General features: G+C 47.8%; 2 protein-coding genes across 8 annotated transcripts in view; one reads left to right on the top strand and one right to left on the bottom strand.

The window, feature by feature from the left end:
• LOC144593369 (mechanosensitive cation channel TMEM63B-like) overlaps nucleotides 1–26,559 on the bottom strand; it is a 179,389-nt gene that overhangs the window by 72,686 nt on the left and 80,144 nt on the right. For 6 of the 7 annotated variants that reach the window (XM_078398833.1, XM_078398831.1, XM_078398830.1 and 3 more), the window contains 4 exons: nucleotides 24,948–25,131; nucleotides 16,741–16,820; nucleotides 14,252–14,290; nucleotides 10,992–11,082 (listed from right to left, as the gene is read on the bottom strand). In XM_078398833.1, the coding sequence (XP_078254959.1) occupies nucleotides 10,992–11,082; nucleotides 14,252–14,290; nucleotides 16,741–16,820; nucleotides 24,948–25,109 (372 nt within the window). In that variant the 5' untranslated portion in view covers nucleotides 25,110–25,131. The remainder of the gene's footprint in view (nucleotides 1–10,991; nucleotides 11,083–14,251; nucleotides 14,291–16,740; nucleotides 16,821–24,947; nucleotides 25,132–26,559) is intronic. The other variant, XM_078398834.1, reaches the window with a different exon arrangement.
• Nucleotides 3,905–26,559, top strand: part of mrpl14 (mitochondrial ribosomal protein L14) — an 84,520-nt gene continuing 61,865 nt past the window's right edge. The window contains exon 1 of the mRNA XM_078398842.1: nucleotides 3,905–3,908. The gene's annotated coding sequence lies outside the window, so the exon portion shown is untranslated. The remainder of the gene's footprint in view (nucleotides 3,909–26,559) is intronic.

Here is a 26,559-nt window from a genome sequence, read left to right as displayed (position 1 = left end):
CCATTATCTCGAGAGGCTGCCTGACCCACAGGTTACTCCAGCACTTTGTGTCTTTCACGCATCTGCAGTTCCTTGTGACTCCAGTGTCAATTTTGACAGTCAACATGGAAAGCCACTACACCTGTTAAGTAATCACTACACCTGTTAAGTAAGTTACACCTGTTTGCGCGGCACGGTTGCTGCTTTACAGCGCCTGAGACCCAGGTTCGATCCTGACTACAGGTGCTGTCTGTACGGAGTTTGTACGTTCTCCCTGTGACCTGCGTGGGTTTTCTCCGAGATCTTCGGTTTCCTCCCACACTCCAAAGACGTGCGGGTTTGTAGGTTTATTGGCTTGGCAAATGTAAAAGTTGTCCTTAGTGTGCGTAGGATAGTGTTAATGTGCGGGGATCGCTGGTCGGCGCGGACCCGGTGGGCCGAAGGGCCTGTTTCCGCGCAGTATCTCTAAAGTAAACTAAAATAATGTTTACACAAAACAGTTCTGTGGGATGTTAGTGAGGACACACAACCCCATCATTCTGCTGGTACAATGCGTGAGTAGGAGAGTGCAATGTAAAATACTCAATGTTTCTCATCAAGCAATTAAAGCATTAGTTGTATCATACAACCGCAATCATGAATGAACCAGGGGCACAAGTGCTCCGTTTAGTTCCTCTCTCTCTCTTTGCCAATGGATCACATGCTTCTCAGTCACCACCAATATTGGAGAACAAAGGCAGCCGTGTTCACAAAATTACAGAACGTGTGTGTCCTCAGCCCATCCCTGACAAAGGCCAGTGTGGGAATGGGAATGGGAATTAAAGTGGTTAACAACCGGGAGATCCTGCAAGATTAGTTTAGTTCAGAGATACAGCGCGGAAACAGGCCCTTCGGCCCACCGGGTCCGCGCCGAACAGCGATCCCCGCACACTTACACCATCCTGCACACACCAGGGACAATTTACAATTCTACCAAGCCAATTAACCTACAAACCTGCACGTCTTTGGAGTGTGGGTGGAAACCGGAGCTCCCGGAGAAAAACCCACGCAGGTCACGGGGGAGAACGCACAAACTCCGTACAGGCAGCACCCACAGTCAGGATGGAACCCGGGTCTCAGGCGCTGTGAGGCAGCAACTCTACTGCTGCGCCACCGTGCCACTTATCGGACGGAAGCGTTCAGTGAAACCATCACTGAGTCTACCCTTGGTCTTGCCAATGTAAAGCAATTCAAGGCACCTAATTTAAAACAGAAATGGATCGGCCTGGCCCTACGATTCAATAGACAATAGGTGCAGGAGGAGGCCATTCGGCCCTTCGAGCCAGCACCGCCATTCAATGTGATCATGGCTGATCATTCACAATCAGTACCCCGTTCCTGCCTTCTCCCCATACCCCTTGACTCCGCTACCCTTAAGAGCTCTATCCAGCTCTCTCTTGAAAGCATCCAGAGAAGTGGCCTCCACTGCCTTCTGAGGCAGAGAATTCCACAGATTCACAACTCTGAGTGAAAATGTTTTTCCTCATCTCAGTTCTAAATAGCCGACCCCTTATTCTTAAACTGTGGCCCCTTGTTCTGGACATCCCCCAACATCGAGAACATGTTTCCTGCCTCTAACGTGTCCAATCCCTTAATAATCTTATACGTTTTGATAAGATCCCCTCTCATCCTTCTAAATTCCAGTGTATACAAGCCTAGTCACTCCAGTCTTTCAACATATGACAGTCCCGCCATTCCGGGAATTAACCTCGTGAGCCTACGCTGCACGCCCTCAATATTGCACTCGTACATTGGATAGAAATTAGTGCATTTATGCCTCATGCTGGAGACTTGAGTTCATAATGCAGGCTGGCATTCCTAGAGAACACAAACTAGCCAGTGTGTTTCCTAGACGAAGGCGGCGACTGCCTTGCATGGGGCCTCCTGAGATTGTGAAGGGCTGTAAAAAGACCTGCTCTATCCTGATACTTTAAGCTATGTACCGATGATCCAAAACATTATGACCACCTGCCTAATATGCTGTTGGTCCTCTGTGTGCAGCCCCATACACAGCAGGGTGCGATGCACTGTGTATTGTGACAAATTCCTCTGTGACCACCATTAAAATTTTCTGTGACTTGTGCCACAGTAGACCTTCTGTCGGTTCGGACCAGACGGGATAGCCTTCGTTGCCCTCGCGCATCGATGAGCCTTGGGCGCCCAACACCCTGCCTGTCGCCGGTTTGTGGTCTGTCCCTCCTCGGACCACTGTCGGTAGGTACTCACCACTGCTGACCGGGAGCACCCCACAAGCCTTGCCGTTTCACAGATGCTCTGACCCAGTTGTCTGGCCACAACAATTTGGCCCTTGTCAAAGTCGCTCAGGTCTTTACTCCTGCCCATTTCTCCTGCATCCAACGCATCAACTTCAAGAACTGACTGTTCACTTGCTGCCTAATATATCCCACCCCTTGACAGGTGCCATTGTAACAAGATAATCAATGTTATTCACTTCACCTGTCAGTGGTCATAATGATTTGGCTAATCGGTGTACATATGCAGGCCATTTCAAATGTTTGAACGTCTAAACTTTGTTGACCATTGACTGACTCTGTGAGACAAGAATGATTGCCATGGCACACAGGTTGGTTAGTATAACCTTGCTATTTCATAAGGGTCTGAAGAAGGGTCTTGACCCGAAACGTCACCCATTCCTTCTCTCCTGAGATGCTGCCTGACCTGCTGAGTTACTCCAGCATTTTGTGAAATAAATACCTTCGATTTGTACCAGCATCTGCAGTTATTTTCTTACACTTGCTATTTCATATATAAACTGAGAAAAAAATTAAAGTAAGCCAAATACACTGGAGCACTGGCAGTAGCTTATGGACTGATGATACCTCTTCATCCACTATCTGGAGTTTCAAAGGCTGAGGGGAGGTCTCGTAGAAGTATATACAATTATGAGGGGCGTAGATGGAGTAGACAGTCAGAACCATTTTGCCCAGGGTGGAAACGTCAAAGGCTAGAGGGCATAGCTGTAAGGTGCAAGGGTCAAAGTTTAAAGGAGACGTGCGGGGCAAGTTTTTAAAAATATAACACAGTGTGGTGGGTGCCTGGAACTAGTTGCAAGGGAGGGTGGTGGAGGCAGATTAGATAGCGGCATTTAAGAAGCTTTTGGATAGGCACATGGACGCGCAGCGAATGGAGGAATATGGTTCACGTGCAGGTAGAGGAGATGGCTTTAACTTGGCATCATGTTCAGCACGGGCAGTTGTACAGGGCCCTAGTGAGACCGCACCTGGAGTACTGTGTGCAGTTGTACAGGGCCCTAGTGAGACCGCACCTGGAGTACTGTGTGCAGTTGTACAGGGCCCTAGTGAGACCGCACCTGGAGTACTGTGTGCAGTTTTGGTCTCCAAATTTGAGGAAGGATATTCTTGCTATTGAGGGCGTGCAGCGTAGGTTTACTAGGTAAATTCCCGGAAAGGCGGGACTGTCATATGTTGAAAGACTGGAGCGACTAGGCTTGTATACACTGGAATTTAGAAGGATGAGGGGAGATCTTATCGAAACGTATAAGATTATTAAGGGGTTGGACACGTTAGAGGCAGGAAACATGTTCCCAATGCGGGGGGAGTCCAGAACAAGGGGCCACAGTTTAAGAATCAGGGATAGGCCATTTAGAACGGAGATGAGGAAAAACGTTTTCAGTCAGAGAGTTGTGAATCTGTGGAATTCTTTGCCTCAGAAGGCAGTGGAGGCCAATTCTCTGAATGCATTCAAGAGAGAGCTGGATAGAGCTCTTAAGGATAGCGGAGTCAGGGGGTATGGGGAGAAGGCAGGAACGGGGTACTGATTGAGAATGATCAGCCATGATCACATTGAATGGCGGTGCTGGCTCAAAGGGCCTCCTCCTGCACCTATTGTCTATTGTCTATTGGCACTGTGGGCTGAAGGCCCTGTCCTATGCTGTACTGCCAGGTGCTGTACTATTCTATAGGTGTTAATATTGCAATGAGTGATGGCTGTCCTCACAGATGGTGCCTGGCCTGCAGAGTTCCTCCAGCAGTCCCCCCCCACCCCCATATACAAAATCTATGGAGCATCACGCACTTAAACTCGGTAACAGAAGACATTAGGATGCACAACTACGTGGTCCACTGCAGACACTGCCTAACTGTTCAGATCAAAGTGTTGGATGTTAAGATACCACAAATCCAACATCACGACTGGCACCACTCAACAGCTACTGAAATGGTACCAACCATTTGATGTCTGGGTTTGTACAGAGTCTGTAATGACATTGTGGTTCTACACTGGGCTTTAATTCACTTGGCGAGGCCACATGTTAAACACAGGCCTTGCAAACAGCATGTAGCGGAAGCAGTCATGCTAAAAGATCACCATCAGACTGGCAGCTTTGTAAATAGTATGCGGCATATTTAGAACAAACAGTCCAAGATAGTTTTTTCGCTGGCATGTTGGAGGTTGCAGGGAGGCCCGATCGAAGTATATGTATTATGAGAGGCACAGATAGGGTAGACAGTCAGAACCTTTCCCCCAGGGTGGAAATGTCAAGGAATAGAGGGCATAACATATAACATATAACAACTACAGCATGGAAACAGGCCTGTCCGGCCCTACCAGTCCACGCCGACCATTCTCCCTGACCTAGTCTCATCTACCTGCACTCAGACCATAACCCTCCAATCCCCTCCTATCCATATACCTATCCAATTTACTCTTAAATAATAAAATCGAGCCAGCCTCCACCACTTCCACCGGAAGCCCATTCCATACAGCCACAACCCTCTGAGTAAAGAAGTTCCCCCTCATGTTACCCCTAAACCTTTGTCCCTCAATTCTGAAGCTATGTCCCCTTGTTGGAATCTTCCCCACTCTCAAAGGGAAAAGCCTACCCACGTCAACTCTGTCCGTCCCTCTCAAAATTTTAAAAACCTCTATCAAGTCCCCCCTCAACCTTCTACGCTCCAAAGAATAAAGACCCAACCTATTCAACCTCTCTCTGTAGCCTAAGTGCTGAAACCCAGGCAACATTCTAGTAAATCTCCTCTGTACCCTCTCCATTTTGTCGACATCCTTCCTATAAGGCATAGCTTTTAGATTTTTAGATTTAGAGATACAGCGTGGAAACAGGCCCTTCGGCCCACCGGGTCCGCGCCGCCCAGCGATCCCCGCACATTAACACTATCCTACACACACTAGGGACAATTTTTTACATTTGCCCAGCCAATTAACCTACATACCTGCACGTCTTTGGAGTGTGGGAGGAAACCGAAGATCTTGGAGAAAACCTACGCAGGTCACGGGGATAACGTACAAACTCCGTACAGACGGCGCCTGTAGTCAGGATCGAACCTGAATCTCCGGCGCTGCATTCGCTGTAAGGCAGCAACTTTACCGCTGCGCCACCGTGCCACCCTTAGGTGAGAGGGTAAAGTTTAAAGGAACAAGTCTTTTTTCATAGAATGGAAAGTGGTGCTTGCCTGGAATGTGGTCAGGTGTGGTAGTCGAGGCAGATGAGATAGTGTTGTTTACGAGGTTTTCAGCAGCACGCGGACACGCAGGGAAAGGAGGGACAAGGATCATGTGCAGGTAGTTGAGCTTACTTTAACATGGCATCATGTTCAGCACAGACACTGTGGGCCAAAGGGCCTGTTCTGTGCTGTACTGTTCTGTGCTGAAGTACGTGGGTGAACCAGATTGATTTTTCTGATGATCTTATGGGAGGGACAAAGTTCAAAGGTGACATATGGGGCAGGTTTTTGTACACACAGAGTGGCGGGAGCCTGGAACTGAGGGGCGGTGGTGGAGATAGATGCGATAGTGGCAGTTAAGATGCTTTTAGATAGGAACATGGATATGCAGGGAATGGAGTGCAAAGGATCGCATGCAGGCAGGGATCAGTGTTCAGCATGGGCACTGAGTACAGCCTGGTCCTGTGCTGTAAAGGGATATGGGCCAAATGCAAGCAAAAGGGGCCAACTCGATAAGGATCACGTGTAGGTAGTTGAGCTTACTTTAACATGGCAGCATGATGTTCGTCACAGACATTGTGGGCCGAAGGGCCTCTTCCTGCACTGTACTGGTCTATGACTGGAAGCCACCGCCTGGCCAGTCCCTACTCTAAGGAGCACAATCCTGTCAGACCCATTCCCCTACTCTTTCCTCCCAACCCTGTAAATTATTTCGCAAACGTTTATCCAGCTCTCTTTTGAAAGCACTTAAAGCTGAGTTTCCATCATCTTGGCAGAAGGCAGCAACAGGCTGAGGAAAGAAGGCACTGCAGATGTTGGTTTACAAGGAAATCATGAGCGGAATAGATCGGGTAGATGCACAGAGTCTCTTGCTCACAGCAGGTGAATCGAGGACCAGAGGACATAGGTTTAAGGTGAAGGGGAAAAGATTTAATAGGATCTGAGGGACAACTTTTTCACACAAAGGGTGGTGGGTGCATGGAACAAGCTGCCAGAGGAGGTAGTTGAAGCTGGGACTATCCTAACATTAAAGAAGCACTTGGACAGGTACATGGGTAGGACAGGTTTAGAGGGATATGGGCCAAACTTGGACAGGTGGGACTAGTGTAGCTGGGACACGTTGGCTGGTGTGGGCAAGTAGGGCCGAAGGGCCTGTTTCCACATTGTATCACTCTATGACTCTAAGAAAGACAAAATGCTGGAGTCAATGAGTGTGTCCAGCAACATCCCTAAAGAACATGGGAAGGTGATGTTTCGGGTCGGGACCCTTCTTCAGACCTTAACTCCAGGCTGTCTCAGATTAAAACAAGTTTTCCCTCACATTAATAAGCATTGCCAAAATTATTTAAATTTGAAGGGGAGGGTTCCGACCCGAAACGTCACCGATCCATGTTCTCCAGGGATGCTGCCTGACCTGCTGAGTTACTCCAGCAGTTTGTGTCCTTTTGTGTATTAACCAGCATCTGCGGTTCCTTGTTTCGACATCAGAACAAAGCCGTTCCGTGTAATTAATTGCTGATCAGTCCCAGGTCTTCTCTTTCGTGTCAATTCCCCATCTGCCCTCAATTCTTTGATCTTTCAACATTCAACGTATCGCAATGTTTAAGCAGCATTTCAACAGGTACATGGATAGGATAGGTTTGGAGGGACATGGGCCAAAGGCAGGCAGGCGGGACTAGTGTAGATGGGGCATGTGAGTCGACGTGGGCAAGTGGGACCAAAGGGCCTATTTCCACGCCATATGACTTTCAAAAAATGTAGCTTCTTCTTTAATTACCCTCATGATTGAAAGCCTCAGTCACTTCCAGTATACATTAGTGAACAAAGCAAATTAACAGTAACATTGACAAATATTCCGTCTCCTTTCATGTTCTCTCCTTGAAGTACTGATCAACAATGTACCTACTTAATACCGGATTAATCTTTGTACTCTTGTAAAACAAAACATGATTGCAGATGGTACATTTGGCAACTCTTGTAAATCTATAAAAAGAATATGGGCTTTACTTCATCAAGTCGGTATCTTGCCCTTGGGTTAAATAATGGAGTTCAATGACCCAGCAATACACCTCTATTATGCTTTGGAAAGGACACTGATAAAGATGTTTTAGAATTAACGTGTTGCAAAAAGAACAGTCGACAGTACTTGGACCTTAGTGTCACATCAAGGTCAAGGTCATCTTCTGAAACGAGGGGGGATGTTAATGTTTATCTTAGAGATACAGCGCAGAAACTCCTAGATTCACCGAGCCCGCGCCGCCCAGCGATCCCCGCACATTAACACTATCCTACACTCACTAGGGACACCCCGCAGCACGGTGGCGCAGCGGTAGAGTTGCTGCCTTTCAGCGAATGCAGCGCCGGAGACTCAGGTTCGATCCTGACTACGGGCGCCGTCTGTACGGAGTTTGCACGTTCTCCCCGTGACCTGCGTGGGTTTTCTCCGAGATCTTCGGTTTCCTCCCACACTCCAAAGACGTACAGGTATGTAGGTTAATTGGCTGGGCAAAAGTAAAAAATTGTCCCTAGTGTGTGTAGGATAGTGTTAATGTGTGGGAATCGCTGGGCGGCGCGGACCTGGTGGGCCTGTTTCCACGCTAAATCTAAATCTAAAAAAACAAACTTACAATTATACCAAGCCAATTAACCTACAAACCTGTTACGTACTTGGAGTGTGGGAGGAAACTGGAGATCCCGGAGAAAACCCACGCAGGTCACGGGGAGAACGTACGAACTCCGTGCAGGCAAGTGCCCGTAGTCGGGATGGAACCCGGGTCTCTGGTGCTATGAGGCTGCAACTCTACCACTGTGCCACGGCGCCGGGTCAATGCGGTAGTGCCAGACCCAAGCACCATAGAAATAGGCCATTCAGCCGCAAATGCCCATGCCCCTACCATCAAGCATCAATATTAGTCTCATTCACTTGCACTGGGTCCATGGCCTTCTGCGCCCCGACCGTTCAAATGTTCTCTCTCATCAGGTTCGATCAGATTCAGAAACAGCTTCACCCCCGCCATTATCGGACTACTCAAGAGTCGTCTCACATGCTAAGGGTGTAGTCCCAATCTTCCAACCTACCCCGGCACGGTAGCGCAGCGGTAGAGTTGCTGCTTTACAGCAAATGCAGCGCCGGAGACTCAGGTTCGATCCTGACTACGGGTGCTGCACTGTAAGGAGTTTGTACGTTCTCCCCGTGACCTGCGTGGGTTTTCTCCGAGATCTTCGGTTTCCTCCCACACTCCAAAGACGTACAGGTATGTAGGTTAATTGGCTGGGTAAATGTAAAAATTGTCCCTAGTGGGTGTAGGATAGTGTTAATGTGCGGGGATCACTGGGCGGCACGGACTTGGAGGGCTGAAAAGGCCTGTTTCCGGCTGTATACATATGATATGATATGATATGATATGATATTGCGAACATTGGGCTTTTCCCCTCTGTAATTGCCATGCCAGAACACTATATTCTGCACTTTGGTATGTTTCTCTTTGCACTACCTGGTATATTTGTATATCAGAGATTCATAGCACACTGCACAGCACAGATAGGTCTTTTGGCCACCGAGTCAACCATTAAGCATATCTATACCAATTCCACTTGCCTCCATTAATTCCATATCCCTCTATGTCCTGCTCATTCCAATACCTGGCCAGATGCATCCATTTTTGTTGTCTCTACCTCCACAACCTCCTCAGGCAACTCATTCTAGATGCCAACTACCCTGAAAACTCTACCCTTCAGATCTCGTCTAAACCTACTCCCTTGCACTTTAAACTGCAATCAGTAATGATATGTGACAAGACCCTGTCCACGATTATTCTCAACAACGGTATCCAGCAAGGATACAGTCTCTTACTGTACTCCCCAAGTCAAGTCAAGTCAAGTTTATTTGTCACATACACATACACGATGTGCAGTGAAATGAAAGTGGCAATGCCTGCGGATTGTGCACAATAAAGAATTACAGTTACGGCATATAAATAAAGTGAATACAGAGAAGACAAAATTTAGTCCCCTGGAGTTATAAAAGTTAACAGTCCTGATGGCCTGTGGGAAGAAACTCCGTCTCATCCTCTCCGTTTTCACAGCGCGACAGCGGAGGCGTTTGCCTGACCGTAGCAGCTGGAACAGTCCGTTGCTGGGGTGGTAGGGGTCCCCCATAATCTTGCTTGCTCTCGATCTACACCTCCTGATGTATAGGTCCTGCAGGGGGGCGAGTGTAGTTCCCATGGTGCGTTCAGCCGAACGCACTACTCTCTGCAGGGCCTTCCTGTCCTGGGCCGAGCTGTTCCCAAACCAGACTGTGATGTTGCCGGACAGGATGCTCTCTACAGCCCCAGAGTAGAAGCAATGAAGGATCCTCAGAGACACTCTGAATTTCCTCAGCTGTCTAAGGTGGTAAAGGCGCTGCTTTGCCTTACCCACCAGTGCGGCAATGTGTGTTGTCCATGTCAGATCCTCTGTGATGTGGACTCCCAGGTATTTACAACTGCTCACCCTATCCACAGTAGACCCATTTATCTCCAGTGGCGTGTACGTCCTTGGATGTTGAGCCCTTCTAAAGTCCACAATCAGCTCCTTAGTTTTTGTGACATTCAAGAGGAGGCTATTGTCCTGACACCAGAGTGCCAGATCAGCCACCTCCTCCCGGTAGGCCTTCTCATCGTTGTCGGAGATCCGACCACTCATGACTGTGTGGCCAACTTCCGTGGTCCAAATTCCAAGGTGTAAGCATCACCAACAATTTTTCGTGGTCCAACCACATCGAAGAAGGCTGAATAACGCCTCTCCTTTTTGAGAAAACTAAGGAACTTTGGCACGTCTCCAGTGACTCTTACCACCCTCCACAGAGGCATCCTACCGGGACACATCCCAACTTTGTTTCGGCAACAGATCGGCCCAAGACCGCGAGAAATTGCAGAGTTGTGGACGCAGTCCAGTCCATCACACAGCTCAGCCTCTCCCCACCCACACCGACTCCATCTACACTTCACTGCCTCAGAAAGGCTAAGGATGTGGACCCCAATCCACCTCGTTGCACTGATTTTGCTCATCTCCACTTTCTCTGTGGGTGCAACACAACATTCTGCACTATATTTCTCTTTTTACAAATATCTATGTACTTGTGCATGGTAAGTTTGCACTCATGTACGATATGGATTTGCCTGGTAAGCATGCGAAACAGTTTTTCCATGGTGTCTCCGTACATGTGACAATATTAAACCAATACTGATAAACCTATGCCCTCTAGTTTTAGACTTTGTACAGTTGGAAACAGGCGTTGGCTATCAATACCTTGGATAACTTTGGTTGCGTTTCTCTCAGCCTCCTTTACCATCTTAACTGCGCTAACATCTTCAAGGAACCTTGGACGCATGCCAATGTTACTCTTCTCTTTAGTGTACTTAGCAAAAATCTTTACAAGATCTTTCTCACTTGGTGTTAAATCGGCTGGAGTAAAAATCACCTTTACAGTAAAAGATAGAATGCGTTTCTTGTAAATCTGATCCAGAAAGCAAAGGCAAAATGACTCACGTTATCCCTCTGATCATAGTCAACCGAGCTTGACACGGAGGTCAGACGCTCATATCGGTCATGGTTCTCCGAATGCAAAGCCGAAGCCACACTGAGGAGGGAAACAAGAGTAGAGGCCGTCATCAGCACACAATCACTCCACTAATACTCAGTAAACTAGCATCAGTGGCATTAACACAGTGCAGCAGGGCTCCAAGAGACTTTTGTGCCTGAACTAGTGTTTGCTTCAATGGTTCATGTGCATTCGGCGATCCCTCATAAGGTCATGTGATAGTGGAATTAGGCCATTCGGCTCATCAAGTCTGCTCCGCCATTCAATCGTGGCTGATCTAACGGTCCCTCCTAACCCCATTCTCCTGCCTCCTCCCCATAACCCCTGACACCCGTACTAATCAATATTCTATCTATCTCTGCCTTAAAAATATCCACTGATTTTGCCTCCACAGCCCACTGTGGCAAAGAATTCCACAGATTCACCACCCTCAGAATTCCTTCCTAAAAGAGTGCCCTTTCATTCTGAGACTGTGACATCTAGTGCTAGACTCTCCCACTAGTGGAAACACCCTCTCCACATCCACTCTATCCAAGCCCCATCCAGGCCTCCAAGAGACCAAGCAACTGTTTCACCAAACACGTGCTCTGTCCACCAGGGATACTAGATCTCCCGGTTGCAAACCACTTTAATTCCTCTCCCATTCCCACACTGACCTTCCTGTCCTGGGCCTCCTCCCTTCCCGGAGCGAGGCCGCATACACAACCTGAAGGTACAGGCCTTCGTCTCCTGCTTGGGTAGCTTTCAACCCAATGGTTATGGACATTCATCTCTCCAATTTTAAGTAATAACTCACCAACCCCTCACCTCTTCTCCTTGCCCCTCTCCCACCCCAGTTTGAGCAATTTGTAAACACGATCTCCCACCACCTTAATCACCCATTCCTTCTCTCCCGAGGTGCTGCCTGACCTGCTGAGTTACTCCAGCATTTTGTGTCCACTTTAATCACCCTGCTCTTTTCCGCTCCTCTGTCGGCTCATCTCCCATTTCCGAGTCCCCATGTCCTGTTTAGCCCCCCCTTCCCCTCCCACCCCTATCCCTTCTGCTGGTTTTACATTTCACTCCTCCACTCCTCATCCAACAGTCTTTTCTTCTTTTCCACATTTAGCCTTCGTCACTTACTCCACCAAGCAAACCCTCTCACTTGCCAGGCTTTGCTTCACCCCTCCCCCCTTCTCTTTTCCAACTTTCTCCCCCCCCCCCCCCCCACTCCACTTCATCAGTCTGAAGGGTTCCCAACCGAAAATATTGTCCGTCCATTCCACCCACAGATACGGCCTGACCCGCTGAGATCTTCCAGCACTATCTTTTGCTTCAGCGGCGTTGCTAAACGTCAAAGAGTGCAATTCAACTGCTGCCTGCTTGCAAACAGCGACTGGCGCAACCTTTGTTGAGGTGATTTTGACACAAATAATAAGGGTGCAACTAATTATGTCGTGTTTTGGCAGCGAAATGTTTTAGTCGTGAGGTGCTGAAGAGCTCATTGTTTCGTGAAAGTGAAGTGCGGTGAGCACATCAGTACTGCCCTCCCCTTTTGCTGGGGTACTGAGGCTAAAGAAACCAGACCTGCTGACACTTGAGGTAATGTCACTTCCACAAGGAATTCCACACTTTACCAATCACCAACTGCAGTAGTTCACCTGCCGCCACCATATGCAACTTGCCGGGGAAGAGACAGAGGTTAGATAGTGGTTAAGATCCCAAGAGTCACGGACTTTTGCCAATAATCATCATTCAAGAGGGGAAAAATGAAAAGAGAGGGTGATGTTCAGATGGTACTTCCAAACAAGCCAACCTGCTGCAGCCCAAGAACTGGTGATACCGGAAGAATTTGCTGCACTATCCAAAGAGCTCCAAACATCATCATATTTCCACTGCCCGAGCAGAACGATTCAATTTCAATTGGTGTTTCTGCCCAATTAATACTTGATTGATACCTTTTGCCTCAATGCTACTTTTTTAAAGCAATAGGATTATGAGTTTAAGTCTTCAAACCCATAATTTTCAGTACTGCTGCAAAGCACTGCTGCACCAGAGGTCCTCTCTTTCCGACAACTTATTAAAGGTGTCAGCTCTCATACAGCAGATGGGTCATCCTTCAACCAATATTGCCACAGAGGCCGGTCGGTGGAAGCTGCCAGAGATGTTGGTTGAGGCAAATACCTTTACACCCGGGTCCCCAGCACTGAGGTAACCTATATTGAGGGTGACACCACCTCATTTTACTGCTGGAATATTGCACCCAGGAGAGAATGATTCAAAGTTCTTCGCCGAGGTGGCTGAACATAACAAATCACACAGATGTACTTATGTACAGCAACTGGGCGGCACGGTGGCGCAGCGGTAGAGTTGCTGCCTTACAGTGAATGCAGCGCCGGAGACTCAGGTTCCATCCCGACTACGGGAGCCGTCTGTACGGAGTTTGTACGTTCTCCCCGTGACCTGCGTGGGTTTTCTCCGAGATCTTCGGTTTCCTCCCACACTCCAAAGATGTGCAGGTCTGTGGGTTAATTGACTGGGCAAATGTAAAAATTGTCCCTAGTGGGTGTAGGATAGTGTTAATGTGCGGGGATCTCTAAATCTAAAAAATCTAAATCTAAATCCACTCTCGCTGTTGAGCTGCAGGAAGCCCAAGTGAACATCACCGGCCGAGATCACCTAAACATGTTTTAATACCAGGAGGCAGCCATGCAACGCGTGCGCCTTGTGAGAAGCTTGCCTGTGAACCACACGGAGCCAGGATTGTTCAATGAATCGGAAAACAAGCTCGACTCCTCCCCCCACCCCCCACCAAAATCAATTCTGTGGCGGATTCCTTCTTTTGCGCAAAGTACTTTTGAGATTTGTTACGTTGAAGCACCACCTAGGCGACTGATGGAGTTCTGGGAAGGAAGGAAGCAGTACTTGCTAACCTCCCATTGCATGTATTCCAATACAAGTCATATTTAGGTTTGGACATCAGGGGGCAAGGCCACTGCAGCTTCTCACATGGGCACTGGACAGCAAGTACTGATGGAGACGCAGCTATATTGTAGAATATAGAATCCATACAGTGCACTTGCCAGAGTTTTATGACACACTTGCAGCACCCTTACTGAAGAACCATTAGTACCAATTCAACCCAGAGAGCACGTGAATGAAAAAGTGGTTAATACTATCACAGACCATGGGAGAGAACTAAAATGGAAAAAGTAAACCTCAAACATACTATTCCCGCTCTTCCGCTTGGTGTTTCCCACGTCTCTTTCTAAAAAATGTAAAAGAGAGGCCTTAAAAACACAGATTGAATTAAAAAATCTAACTTTACCTGAAATGCCAGAAGGAGAACTTAAAATATAAACAGCAGAGGTGCGTGTGGCCTCTAAACTGCCACTTGCAGACTCCAATAAAGCCCATGAAAATGGCCTACCAGCATAAACAGTTCGGGCAAATCGGAGATTATTGTCAGAGGCCTCCAAAAATAACGTCTGCTTCCACACAAACAACCAGCACAAGATATAATTTCCATGAACACAACTCTGCACAAGCCCCAATCCAATGTGAGAGACCAACATGATGCTCCTTTTATGAACATCAGCAACTAGAGCACATCACGCCCAACTTCCCATCGTGGTGATCCAATGAGGTTTTGAAAATTGTGTCCAGCACATTCATCGAAGAAGGCCAGAAGGAACTTCAGATGCTGGAGGAACTCGGCGGGTTGGGCAGCAGGAGACAAAGGAATGGGTGGGCGACCTTTCGAACTGGGACCCTTCTTCAGAATGAAGACTGGGTCCTGACCTGAAACGTTGTCTGTCCACGCCCTCCAGAGATGCTGCCTGACCCGCGGTGCTACTCCAGCCCATTCTTCAGAAAACTAGCAGTAGCAAGGACCGACACAGAATAGAGACTTAGAAACCAGGTGCAGGAGTAGGCCATTGCGGCATTCGAGCCAGCACCGCCACACCGGTACCGAGATATGAAGTCATGCAGCAAAGGAATCAGCCATTCAGATGGTCGGGGGGAAGCCAGCCTGTGTTGTACTGCTCAATGCTCAAGCCTAGCTTTTTTTTTTTTCCCCCTTACAACTTCAAAAATGTTAGTACAGATTCATTGGAGAATAAATCATATTATTTGATCTCACCCAGAATGGTGGTAGGCCAGACAGATGAGGGGTGAGCCTTCCAAGTGGAATTATTCCAGATTTATGGTGGAAAATTGGCTTGTATCTCAAGTGGCAATGGAAAAAAAAAGGGACTTTGTGCAGAGCAATGACCAGATCCCATCAGCAGTCACTTTTGGGGGACATCAGGAACGATAGAATCATCTTAAAGACCATCCTAGATTCACCAACGAACCAGGGATTGAAGAACAGTTTGTCTAAAGTAGTGTAACTGCAGATGCTGGTACAAATCGAAGGTATTTATTCACAAAATGCTGGAGTAACTCAGGTCAGGCAGCATCTCAGGAGAGAAGGAATCCTGAGATGGTGCTTCTTCAGACTGAAGTAGGGTCTCGACCCGAAACGTCACCCATTCCTTCTCTCCTGAGATGCTGCCTGACCTGCTGAGTTACTCCAGCATTTTGTGAACAGTAGAACTAGTCGGATGACTTGGGGTGGGAGTGGGTGGAGGGAGGGAGGGGTGGGAGGGAATGCAGGAGTTACTTGGAATTAGAGGTCAATATTCTTACCGCTGGGTGTGATTTTGTGCCGTCTTGTTGCAGCCATCCCACTTGCAGCAACGGCTTCTGTGCAACCAACCCAAATCTATTATAATTTTAAAATAATTTAGTAGATGACCCCTTCACTATTATAAGCTAATTCAAACTTATCACGACTTTAGACAAAATGCTGGAGTAACTCAGCAGGTCAGGCAGCATCTCAGGAGAGAAGGAATGGGTGACGTTTCGGGTCGAGACCCAAGGGTCCCAAAAGCACGTTCCCAAAAGCTCGTTACCAAAAGCACGTTCCCAAAAGCCCGTTACCAAAAGCGCGTTCACAAAAGCACGTTACCAAAAGCGCGTCTCCAAAAAGCGCGGTTCCAAAAGCGCTTTTGGGAATGCGCTTTTGGGAATGCGCTTTTGGGAACGCGCTTGTTGAGACCCTTGGGTCTCCACCCGAAACGTCACCCATTCCTTCTCTCCTGAGATGCTGCCTGACCTGCTGAGTTACTCCAACATTTAGTGAATAAATACCTTCGATTTGTACCAGCATCTGCAGTTATTTTCTTATAGTTCTACTGTTCACATCCCTGCGTCCCTCTTGTTAGCACCTCTTCCCCAGCCAACAATGGGCCATTATGGGCTCCACCCTTCCTGACGTCATCTGTTGCCGGCCCTGAATTGTTCTGGCCTTTTCTCGCCTCCAGTTCGCACCCCCCCCCGCCCCCGGCCACCTCTATCTTTCTGTCTGAAGAAGGATTCCAACCCGAAACATCACCTACTCCCTCTCCGGGTGCTGCCGGACCCGCCGAGTTATTTTCCGCACAAACCCTTAGTCGGTTTATCTTGAAATGGCATCGGAAACATCCAACACCTCTCTCACACAAACATGCACACAATCCGCAGATCCGTCTTTCTCTGGATGACCGAAGGAACAGAGAACCGTGTCCAATATTGCAAAACATCTAAAACAAAACGCAAAAGGTTAGGAAGTAGTTTGTCCCTTCAACGCACGCCAACAGTAACAGGAAACTTAACACTACTGGGTGTTGTTACCTCTCAGCATCGGACACCAGTGCAAGACGCCCATAATCCCAGGCTACCTTCCGCAAAATGGAGAACACAAACAAGAGTGCCTGAAAATAAAAATAAAAATAAGGTGAGGACTTAGCCAATGCCCAACAAATAACATATTGCCCATTCTACATTCAATGATTGTGCTCGTTTTAAACTAGCAGATGTAACGCCACACTACCACTATTAGAGTCATGAGCACTTTGACTGTCTATTCACAAAATGCTGGGGTAACTTAGCAGGTCAGGCAGCATCTCGGGAGAGAAGGAATGGGTGACGTTTCGGGTCGAGACCCTTCTTCAGACTGATGTCAGGGGGGCGGGACAAAGGAAGGATATAGGTGGAGACAGGAAGATAGAGGGAGATCTGGGAAGGAGGAGGGGAAGGGAGGGACAGAGGAACTATCTAAAGTTGGAGAAGTCGACGTTCATACCACTGGGCTGCAAACTGCCCAGGCGAAATATGAGGTGCTGATCCTCCAATTTCCGGATGGCCTCACTATGGCACTGGAGGAGGCCCATGACAGAAAGGTCAGACTGGGAATGGGAGGGGGAGTTGAAGTGCTCAGCCACCGGGAGATCAGTTTGGTTAATGCGTAGTAGATACTGTAGTTGACTATAGTAGATATTACAGAGACTATTGTGATCTCGCAGTGGATGACGGATTTACAATTCGATTACCAACAGTGATTTGAAATTTTACACATGGCTTTCACTTTGGGCCCTCACTTTAGGATTTCCACTAAAAATTCAATTAATGCCTGTAACTGAGATATGCACCATATGCATCAAAACATGAAGTGCCAGAGGATCTCAATGGGTCAGGCAGCATCAGTGGAGGGGATGGATAGGCAACGTTTCCCTTCATGGGGACGGGACCCTTCCCAGATCGATTGCACACATCCTACACATCCTGGCAGAACTTTTGACGCATGATGAGAGCATTTGACGGCAATGGGCATGTTCTCGCTGGAGTTTAGAGGGATAAGATTATTAAGGGGTTGGACACGTTAGAGGCAGGAAACATGTTCTCAATGTTGGGGGAGTCCAGACTCTCCCGTGACCGTGTTGGGTTTTCTCCAGGATCTCCAGTTTGCTTCCACACTCCAAAAGACGTACAATTTTGTAGACTAATTGGCTTGGTAAAACATTTACAATCTTCCTCGTGTTTGTAGGATACTGTAAGTGTACGGGAGATCGCTAGTTGGAGCGGACTCGGTGGGCCGAAGGGCCCGTTCCCACGTTGCATCGCTAAACAAAACTAAATCCACAATGAGAAGCCTGAACCTCCTAATGGCTACCACTGTAATGCTTTAACCCACTTTGACCTATCGGTCTGTGGCTTCAGGTATTATTACTAGGCCCAACACAAGCTTTGGGAATAGCATCTCTTCATTCCAAGCCACCGTGCAGCTTTCTGTTCTTAATATTGAATTCTACTTCAGGTAAAACGTGTAGGAAGGAACTGCAGACGCTTGTTTAAACCGAAGGTAGACACAAAATGTTGGATTAACTCAGCGGGACAGGCAGCATCTCTGGAGAGAAGGGATGGGTGATGTTTCGGGCCCAGATCCTTCTTCAGTCTGAAGAAGGGTGTCGACCCAAAACATCACCCATTCCTTCTCTCCAGAGATGCTGCCTGTCCCGCTGAGTTACCCCAGCATTTTGTGTCTACCTTCGGTTTAAACCAGCATCTGCAGTTCTTTCTTACACATCTTACCTGAAGTAGAATTCAATGCATTGGTTGTCCACCTGTGATACTGTTCGTTCCACACTCCCCCATCCCCCTCACCGTCCTTTCTCCTGCATGGCTGGCATGACCTGCTGGGCGTGTCCTCCTGCACTATATTGCACAAATCCAACAGTATTTTGACAATGTTCCCCCTACACTACCTTAACCAGTTGATTTTGTCTTCCTCCTCCATTGCCAGAGCGAGGCCAAAGGCAAAGTGGAGGAACAGCAACCTCGTATTCCACTAGGCTAGCCTGCATCCCAACAGTATGAACACAGAATTCTCCAATGTTAGATTGAATTGAATTGAATAAGTTTATTGGCCAAGTATGTACACATACAAGGAATGTGCCTTGGTGCTCCGCTCGCAAGTAACAACACGAACATACGGTAAACAATTAAGAATAAAGCATAAAATATTAAAACTAAAACATTATAGTTTAAACATGTGAATAAAATAAAATACCAGAGCAAAAGGAGGCTGCAGACTTTTGGTTATTGAGTAGAGCTACTGCTCACGGGAAAAAAAGCTGTTTTTTAGATAATTAGCAAACCCCCTCCCCCTTCTTCCAACCCTCTGCCTTGCCTCCGCCTGGACCCGTACCCATTCCTCCTCCCCACCCCCCTCATTCTGCCTATATTTCCTCCTCTAGCTTCACAATTTGCAATTCTTCCATCCTTTCGTTTAACCATCTGCATTTTCATTTCTGACTTTTGCCCAACCACTTGCCTGTCAAAAAGAAATCCTTCACTTGCAATCCTCCCTCCTCTCTTCCAGCTTTCTCTCCCCCCCCCCCCCCCCTTCCAGAGATGCTGCCTGGCCCACTGAGGTACTCCAGCACTGTCCTTTTCAAATATTTGTGGGGTGGGGTGGGATGCAAGAAAGCCCCTTTCAAAGAACTGGCACAGGCAAGATGGACCAAATGGTCACAATTCCACATGCCTTACTCCTGCATTGTCTTATTTCGTCTCTTCCCCTATTCTAAGGCTCTTTGACCTGAAACATTAACTGTTTGTCCACTCACAGATGCTGCCCGACTACTGAGTATTTCCAGCATCAGCAATTTCGGTTTAAAATTGCAAGTACTGGAAGAGTCAATATAGATTACCACAAGAGACATGGAGATATTAGCAGTGATTCAGAGGAATACAAGGAAAGAAATTGAGTTGAATTTTGGCAAAAATCAAACACTTAGTCCTCATCTTAACTTTACTTTCCAACGGGTCAATATAACTCCTTGCATTATTTATTATAATTGTTCTTAGGTTGTAATATGCAACCTATTCAGTCTATTCCAAACAGGCTTGAATTAGTACAGCACTGGAACAGGCCCATCAGCCCATAATGTCTATGCTGAGCATGATGCCAAGTTGAACTCATTTCTCCAGCCTGCACGTGATCCATATCCCTGCCTAAGAGTCTCCTAAACGCCACCATCACACCTGCCTCCACCATCACCCCTGGCACTGTGTTCCAGGCCCCCACCGTTCTCTGCATCAAAAAAACCGAGCCCCACATATCTCCTTTAAACGTTGCCCATTTCACCTTAAAGCTGTGCTCTCTAGTCTTTGACATTTCCACCCCGGGGAATGGAAAGGTTCTGACTGTCTCACCATCTATGTCTCTCGTTACCTCTCCTTACAGCTAATACCCTTTAATCCCGGCAGCCTTCTGGTAAACCGTTTCTGCACCTTCTGGGTTAAAGTGTGGGCTCAAAGATGAATAATTGGAGTTTTCTATTTTGTAGGCAACCTGATTTGGAACACGACAAAACAGGAGGCCATTTAGCACTTCAAGCCTACAGAGGGAGAGATTTTATTTTGATTAGAATAATCTTGCCCCAGTTCGGTTGTTGCTTTAATAGACAATAGGTGCAGGAGGAGGCCATTCGGCCCTTCGAGCCAGCATCGCCATTCAATGTGATTATGGCTGATCATTCTCAATCAGTACCTCGTTCCTGCCTTCTCCCCATACCCCCTGACTCCATCATCCTTAAGAGCTCTATCTAGCTCTCTCTTGAATGCATTCAGAGAATTGGCCTCCACTGCCTTCTGAGGCAGAGAATTCCACAGATTCACAACTCTCTGACTGAAAAAGTTTTTCCTCATCTCAGTTCTAAATGGCCTACCCCTTATTCTTAAACTGTGGCCCCTTGTTCTGGACTCCCCCAACATTGGGAACATGTTTCCTGCCTCTAACGTGTCCAACCCCTTAATAATCTTATACGTTTCGATACGTTTCGATGGGCCTGTTCCAGTGCTGTGTACCTTTTTTCCTGCTTTTCAGATCCCCACGTTTAAGAGCTTTTAGATAGGCACATGGATATGCAGAGTGATATGGATCACATGCAGGCAGAGGAGATTAGCTTAACCTGGCAGTGTGTGTGTGGCACGGACATTGTGGGCCTTCATGGCCTCTTCCTGTGATGTACTGCTCTGTGCATAAACAAGGAACCGCAATACTAGTTTACACAAAAGGACACAAAGTGCTGGAGTTACTCAGCAGGTCAGGCAGCATTGCTGGAGATAAGTGGCGTATCGGGTCGAGACCCTTCTTCAGACATCAGTCTGAAGGATCGTGAACTGAAACGTGACCCGTACTTCTCGATGTTCATGTACCCAGCCACCATTTTATTTTTGAGACAAAAGTCTGCAGATGCTGGAATTTGATTGAGACACAAAGTACTGGAGGAACTCAGCAGGTCAGGCAGCACGGCATGAGCAGGCCATGTTTTGAGTCAAGACCCTTCTTCAGGCTCGTAATCTATTTACCATTTATCTGCCCAAACTCCAACCAGCAATTTACCCTGAAAATGTGATTGAACAAGGCAAAATCTACACTGCATTTGTGCAAATGTGAGTCATCAAGGCCTTACAGCTATAAAAACAATGTAAAGACAAAGAAAAAATCAAACATAAATACTACTTAAACTGTAAATTTGGGATTTATGAAGCCTGATAGCTTTGGGTATCAATGAATTAAACCATAAGGTTAATTCACTTGTAGGAGAGACGTATTCTATTTTCGCTTTGCTAACATCCTGAACAGCTGCTCAAAGAAGCATGAGATTAGAATCAGTAATGGAAGTGTTAAATGCTATATTTGAGTCGGGGTTTTATTTTTCTTCTTTCCTCCAAACTGCAGGTAGTCCTTAATATTATTGCAGGCAAAATTTCTCCAGTATTTTTTTGGGGGGGGGGGGGGGGGGGAAGAGAATGCAAAAGAAGAAATGGAAAAGTTCCAGCACATCACAATTTGCAGTGAAAATGCAAGGAAAGGAAGGAATCACTCAAGTACCTTGGCAGGTTTCCACCAACACCACCCTGAAACTAGCCATGTTGCTCTGGGTAGTCTGACCTTTACGGTGCGATCGCTGGGGTTTGCAGAGGGGCCAAGGGGTCTCAGGACACATGTCCGTGGCAGCCTGCTACTCGGATATGGAGACAACATACCAAATTCAAACAGGTGCTGGAGACACAAGGAACAGGACTCGCTCGAACCCTGAGCAGAAACGCAAAACTGCTGGAGGAACTCTGCAGGTCAGGCAGCATCTGTGGAGGGAATGGACAGGCAACCTTTTGGGCTGGGATCTTTCTTCAGCGATGATGGAGTTGGGAGGGGGGGGGGGGGGGAAGGAAGCTGGAAAAGAGAGGTGGGTTTGTGGCAGGCGGCAGGTGGATAACAGTGAGGGGAGAGGGGGCAGCTTTTTGGTGAGTGGCTAGTGACAGCTAGAGGGGAAAGGACACACAAGAGTGTCATATGGAATGAAGTATAAAGCTGGAGGGAGGGAGAGACGTGGGTGGGAAGTGGACAGGGGAAGGAGATATGGGGGGGGGGGTGGATAAAAGTGAGACGGGGATGAGGTAGTGGGGTATCATTTGAAATTGGAGAATTCAACGTTCACACGGTTTTAGGTTGTAAGCCACGCAAGTGGAAGACAAAGTGCTGTTCCCCCAGATGCGCGTGGCAATGGAGGCGGCCGTGGGCTAAGTGGCCCATTGCAGCTTTCAGGCTGATTACTACTGTAGACACACAATGCTGGGGTAACTCAGCGGGACAGGCAGCATCTCGGGAGAGAAGCAATGGCTGACATTTTGGGTCGAGACCCTACTTCAGACTGATGTCAGGGGAGGGGGTGGGACAAAGATCGGATGTAGTCGGAGACAATAGACAATAGGTGCAGGAGGAGGCCATTCGGCCTTTCGAGCCAGCACCACCATTCAATGTGATCATGGCTGATCATTCTCAATCAGTACCCCGTTCCTGCCTTCTCCCCATACCCCCTGACTCCGCTATCCTTAAGAGCTCTATCTAGCTCTCTCTTGAATGCATTCAGAGAATTGGCCTCCACTGCTTTCTGAGGCAGTGAATTCCACAGATTTACAACTCTCTGACTGAAAAAGTTTTTCCACATCTCCGTTCTAAATGGCCTACCCCTTATTCTTAAACTATGGCCCCAGGTTCTGGACTCCCCCAACATTGGGAACATGTTTCCTGCCTCGAACGTGTCCAACCCCTTAGTAATCTTATATGTTTCGATAAGATCCCCTCTCATCCTTCTAAATTCCAGTGTACACAAGCCTACTCGCTCCAGTCTTTCAACATACGACAGTCCCGCCATTCCGGGACAGAAAGACTAGTGGGAGATTTGGGAAGGGGGAGGGGATGGAGAGGGAAAGCAGGGACTACCTGAAGTAGGAGAAGTCAATGTTAAAACCGCTGGGGCGTAAACTGCCCAAGCGAAATATGAGGTGCTGTTCCTCCAATTTGCGCTGGGCCTCACTCTGACAATGGAGGAGGCCCAGGACAGAAAGGTCAGATTGGGAATGGGAGGGGGGGGGGGGGGGGAGTTGAAGTGCTGAGCCACTGGGAGATCAGGTTGGTTAAGACAGACTGAGCGGAGGTGTTGAGTGAAACGATTGCCGAGCCTGCGCTTATGTACTTTGTGTCAACATGACCTAACTGCTCCCACATTTTGTGATATGGTGAATAAGGGAGAAGGGAGTTGACCCGAAACGTCACCCATTCCATCTCTCTAGACATGCTGCCCTGTCCCGCTGAATTACTCCAGCATTTTGGCGTCAAACATTACAAGCGCCTATTAACAACTTTATCCACTTTATCCACCTAACTAGCAAGCTTAAAGGCTGTACCCTCCAAGGTGGTTTTGTTTCACCCCAGCAGCTAGTCCATCCAGGTATTACGCATTGCCTTGCAGCGACCGCCATTGCACGACAGTCGGAGATTGACAAATTGACATTACAGCCCTGCTGACTTGATTTCCTTCAGTCTAAAGATTTTCTCTTGAATGTCACCCACCCTGTAAACTCTGTGTGATTTGTAAACTTCTTTATCATGCTCTATATTTGTCCAAATCATTACTCACGCACAGGGGAGCGGCGCAGTAGTACAGTTGTGGGTTAGGTGGCCTATTGGCCACTGCAAACTTCCCATTGTGTTTAGTTTAGTTTAGAGATACAGCGCGGAAACAGGCCCTTTCGGCCCACCGGGTCCGCGCCGACCAGCGATCCCCGCACACTAACACTACACCCACTAGGGACAATTTTTACATTTACCAAGCCAATTAACCTACATGCCTGTATTTATTCACAAAATGCTGGAGTAACTCAGCAGGTCGGGCAGCATCTCGGGAGAGAAATAATGGGTGACGTTTCGGGTCAAGACCCTTCTTCAGACTGATTAACCTACATGCCTGCATGTCTTTGGAGTGTGGGAGGAAACCAAAGATCTCGGAGAAAACCCAAGCAGGTCACGGGGAGAATGTACCAACTCCGTACAGACGGCGCCCGTAGTCGGGATGGAACCCGGGTCTCCGGCGCTGCATTCGCTGTAAGGCAGCAACTCTACCGCTGCGCCATTATGCTCACTATATTTATCTAAATCATTACTCACGCACAGGGGATCGGCAGTAGTACAGTTGTGGGTTAGGTGGCTAATTGGCCGCTGTAAATTCCCCATCGTATTTTGTTTAGTGGTACAGAATGGAAACGAATACCACACCGACCATCGATCACCGGTTGACACTAGTTCCGCGCTGTCCCACTTTGCCTTTCAGTCACTACTAGGGGCAATTTACAGAGGCCAATTAACCTACAAAGGCACAAATTGCTAACTCAGTGGGCCGGGCAGCATCCCTGGAAATCAGGATAGGTGACGTTTCGGGCGGGCACCCTTCTTCAGACTGATTGCAGGGGTGGGTGGAGAATGCTCGAGAGCAGATAAAACTAGTAACTGGGCCCTGCCTGAAGTAATTGTGCTGTCAGTGCTAATATCCTTACAGCTACCTCAATGGGAAATTCCCAGTATCGTCCACCAATATGAGCAAGATTAATAGCAGTATCTTTGGAATGGATTTTTTTACAAATAATTGGCAACAAAAAAAAAATCACATAAATTTTAACATGTTTAACATACCAACCAAAACATGCACACTTACCAAAAAGCACATAAAATCTAGTGCAAGCACTGTAGGAACCCCTCCGAAGGGCAAGCCTTGCAACACAGTACTTCTTATCCGAGCACTGTAGCAGTATTCCTTTGTTGAATTAGAATTCACGGTCACACTGGAGCTAATGGTTGGCTCTAAATTAAATGTCATCTTTATCTCTTCATTATCTTAACTGCAAAGAAAAAGACAGACACCGCTAAATGTAATTCCCGACAGCTATGCATGAGTGAATCAATAATGATAAGCACAAATTGCCAAGCACACGTTCCGGCACGGTGGCGCAGCGGTAGAGTTGCTGCCTTACAGCGCTTGCAGCGCCAGAGACCCGGGTTCCATCCCGACTACGGGTGCTGCCGTCTGTACGGAGCTTGTACGTTCTCCCCGTGACCTGCGTGGGTTTTCTCCGAGATCTTCGGTTTCCTCCCACACTCCAGACGTACAAGTATGTAGGTTAATTGGCTTGGTATAAGTGTAAATTTTCCACAATGTGTGTAGGATAGTGTTAATGTGCGGGGATCGCTGGTCGGTTTGGACTCAGTGGGCCGAAGGGCCTGTTTCCGTGCTGTATCTCTAAACTAAACAAACAATAGACAATAGGTGCAGGAGTAGGCCATTCGGCCCTTCGAGCCAGCACCACCATTCAATGTGATCATGGCTGATCATTCTCAATCAGTACCCCGTTCCTGCCTTCTCCCCATACCCCCTGACTCCGCTATCCTTAAGAGCTCTATCTAGCTCTCTCTTGAATGTATTCAGAGAATTGGCCTCCACTGCCCTCTGACGCAGAGAATTCCACAGATTCACAACTCTTGGACCAGTTGGACCAGTTTCTTTAGCTACAGTTGCACCTCCGCCGATGGTGGGAGTCTCCATCAACACTTCACGCTGCCTCAGGAGGGCAGCCAACATAGCCAAAGACCTTTTTCACTCTGGTCATTCCCACTTCTCCCAGCTCCCAGTTGGGAAGGCCCAGTGGTGCAGCGGTATGGTTGCTGTCCACAGCACCAGAGACCGGGCCTGTACGTTCTCCCTGTCACTACCTGGGTTTTTCTCCGGGTGCTCCGGTTTCCTCCCACACTCCATAGACGCGCAGGTTTGTCAGTTAATTTGCTTCTGTAAATTGCCCCGAGTGTGTGGGATGCGATTCTGGGATAACATAGATCTACTGCAGGGGTGATCAATGGTTGACGTGGACTCTGGGCTGAAGGGACTGTTTCCACACTCATCTCTAAACTACAGCAAATACAGAAGATTTGCTGTAGTTTCGAGATCAGTGTGGAAACTGACGGTCATATTGCCGGTCAGGAACAGTTTCTTCCCCTCGGTATCAGACTTATGAACAGTTCCCCAATCAGCTGTGGGGTCATCCAGATCTTTCGACTCGCCTTAATGCAGACACTGGACTTCTATGCTACAATACAGGGCGGCACGGTGGCGCAGCGGTAGAGTTGCCGCCTTACAGCGAATGCAGCGCCGGAGACTCAGGTTCGATCCTGACTACGGGCGCCGTCTGTACGGAGTTTGTACGTTCTCCCCGTGACCTGCGTGGGTTTTCTCCGAGATCTTCGGTTTCCTCCCACACTCCAAAGACGTACAGGTA

Source organism: Rhinoraja longicauda, chromosome 5, assembly GCF_053455715.1.
Source record: "Rhinoraja longicauda isolate Sanriku21f chromosome 5, sRhiLon1.1, whole genome shotgun sequence".
In the NCBI taxonomy this organism is placed as follows: Eukaryota; Metazoa; Chordata; class Chondrichthyes; order Rajiformes; family Arhynchobatidae; genus Rhinoraja; species Rhinoraja longicauda.
Note: the sequence above shows the minus strand (reverse complement) of the source record. Positions and strands in the feature narration are given on the sequence as shown.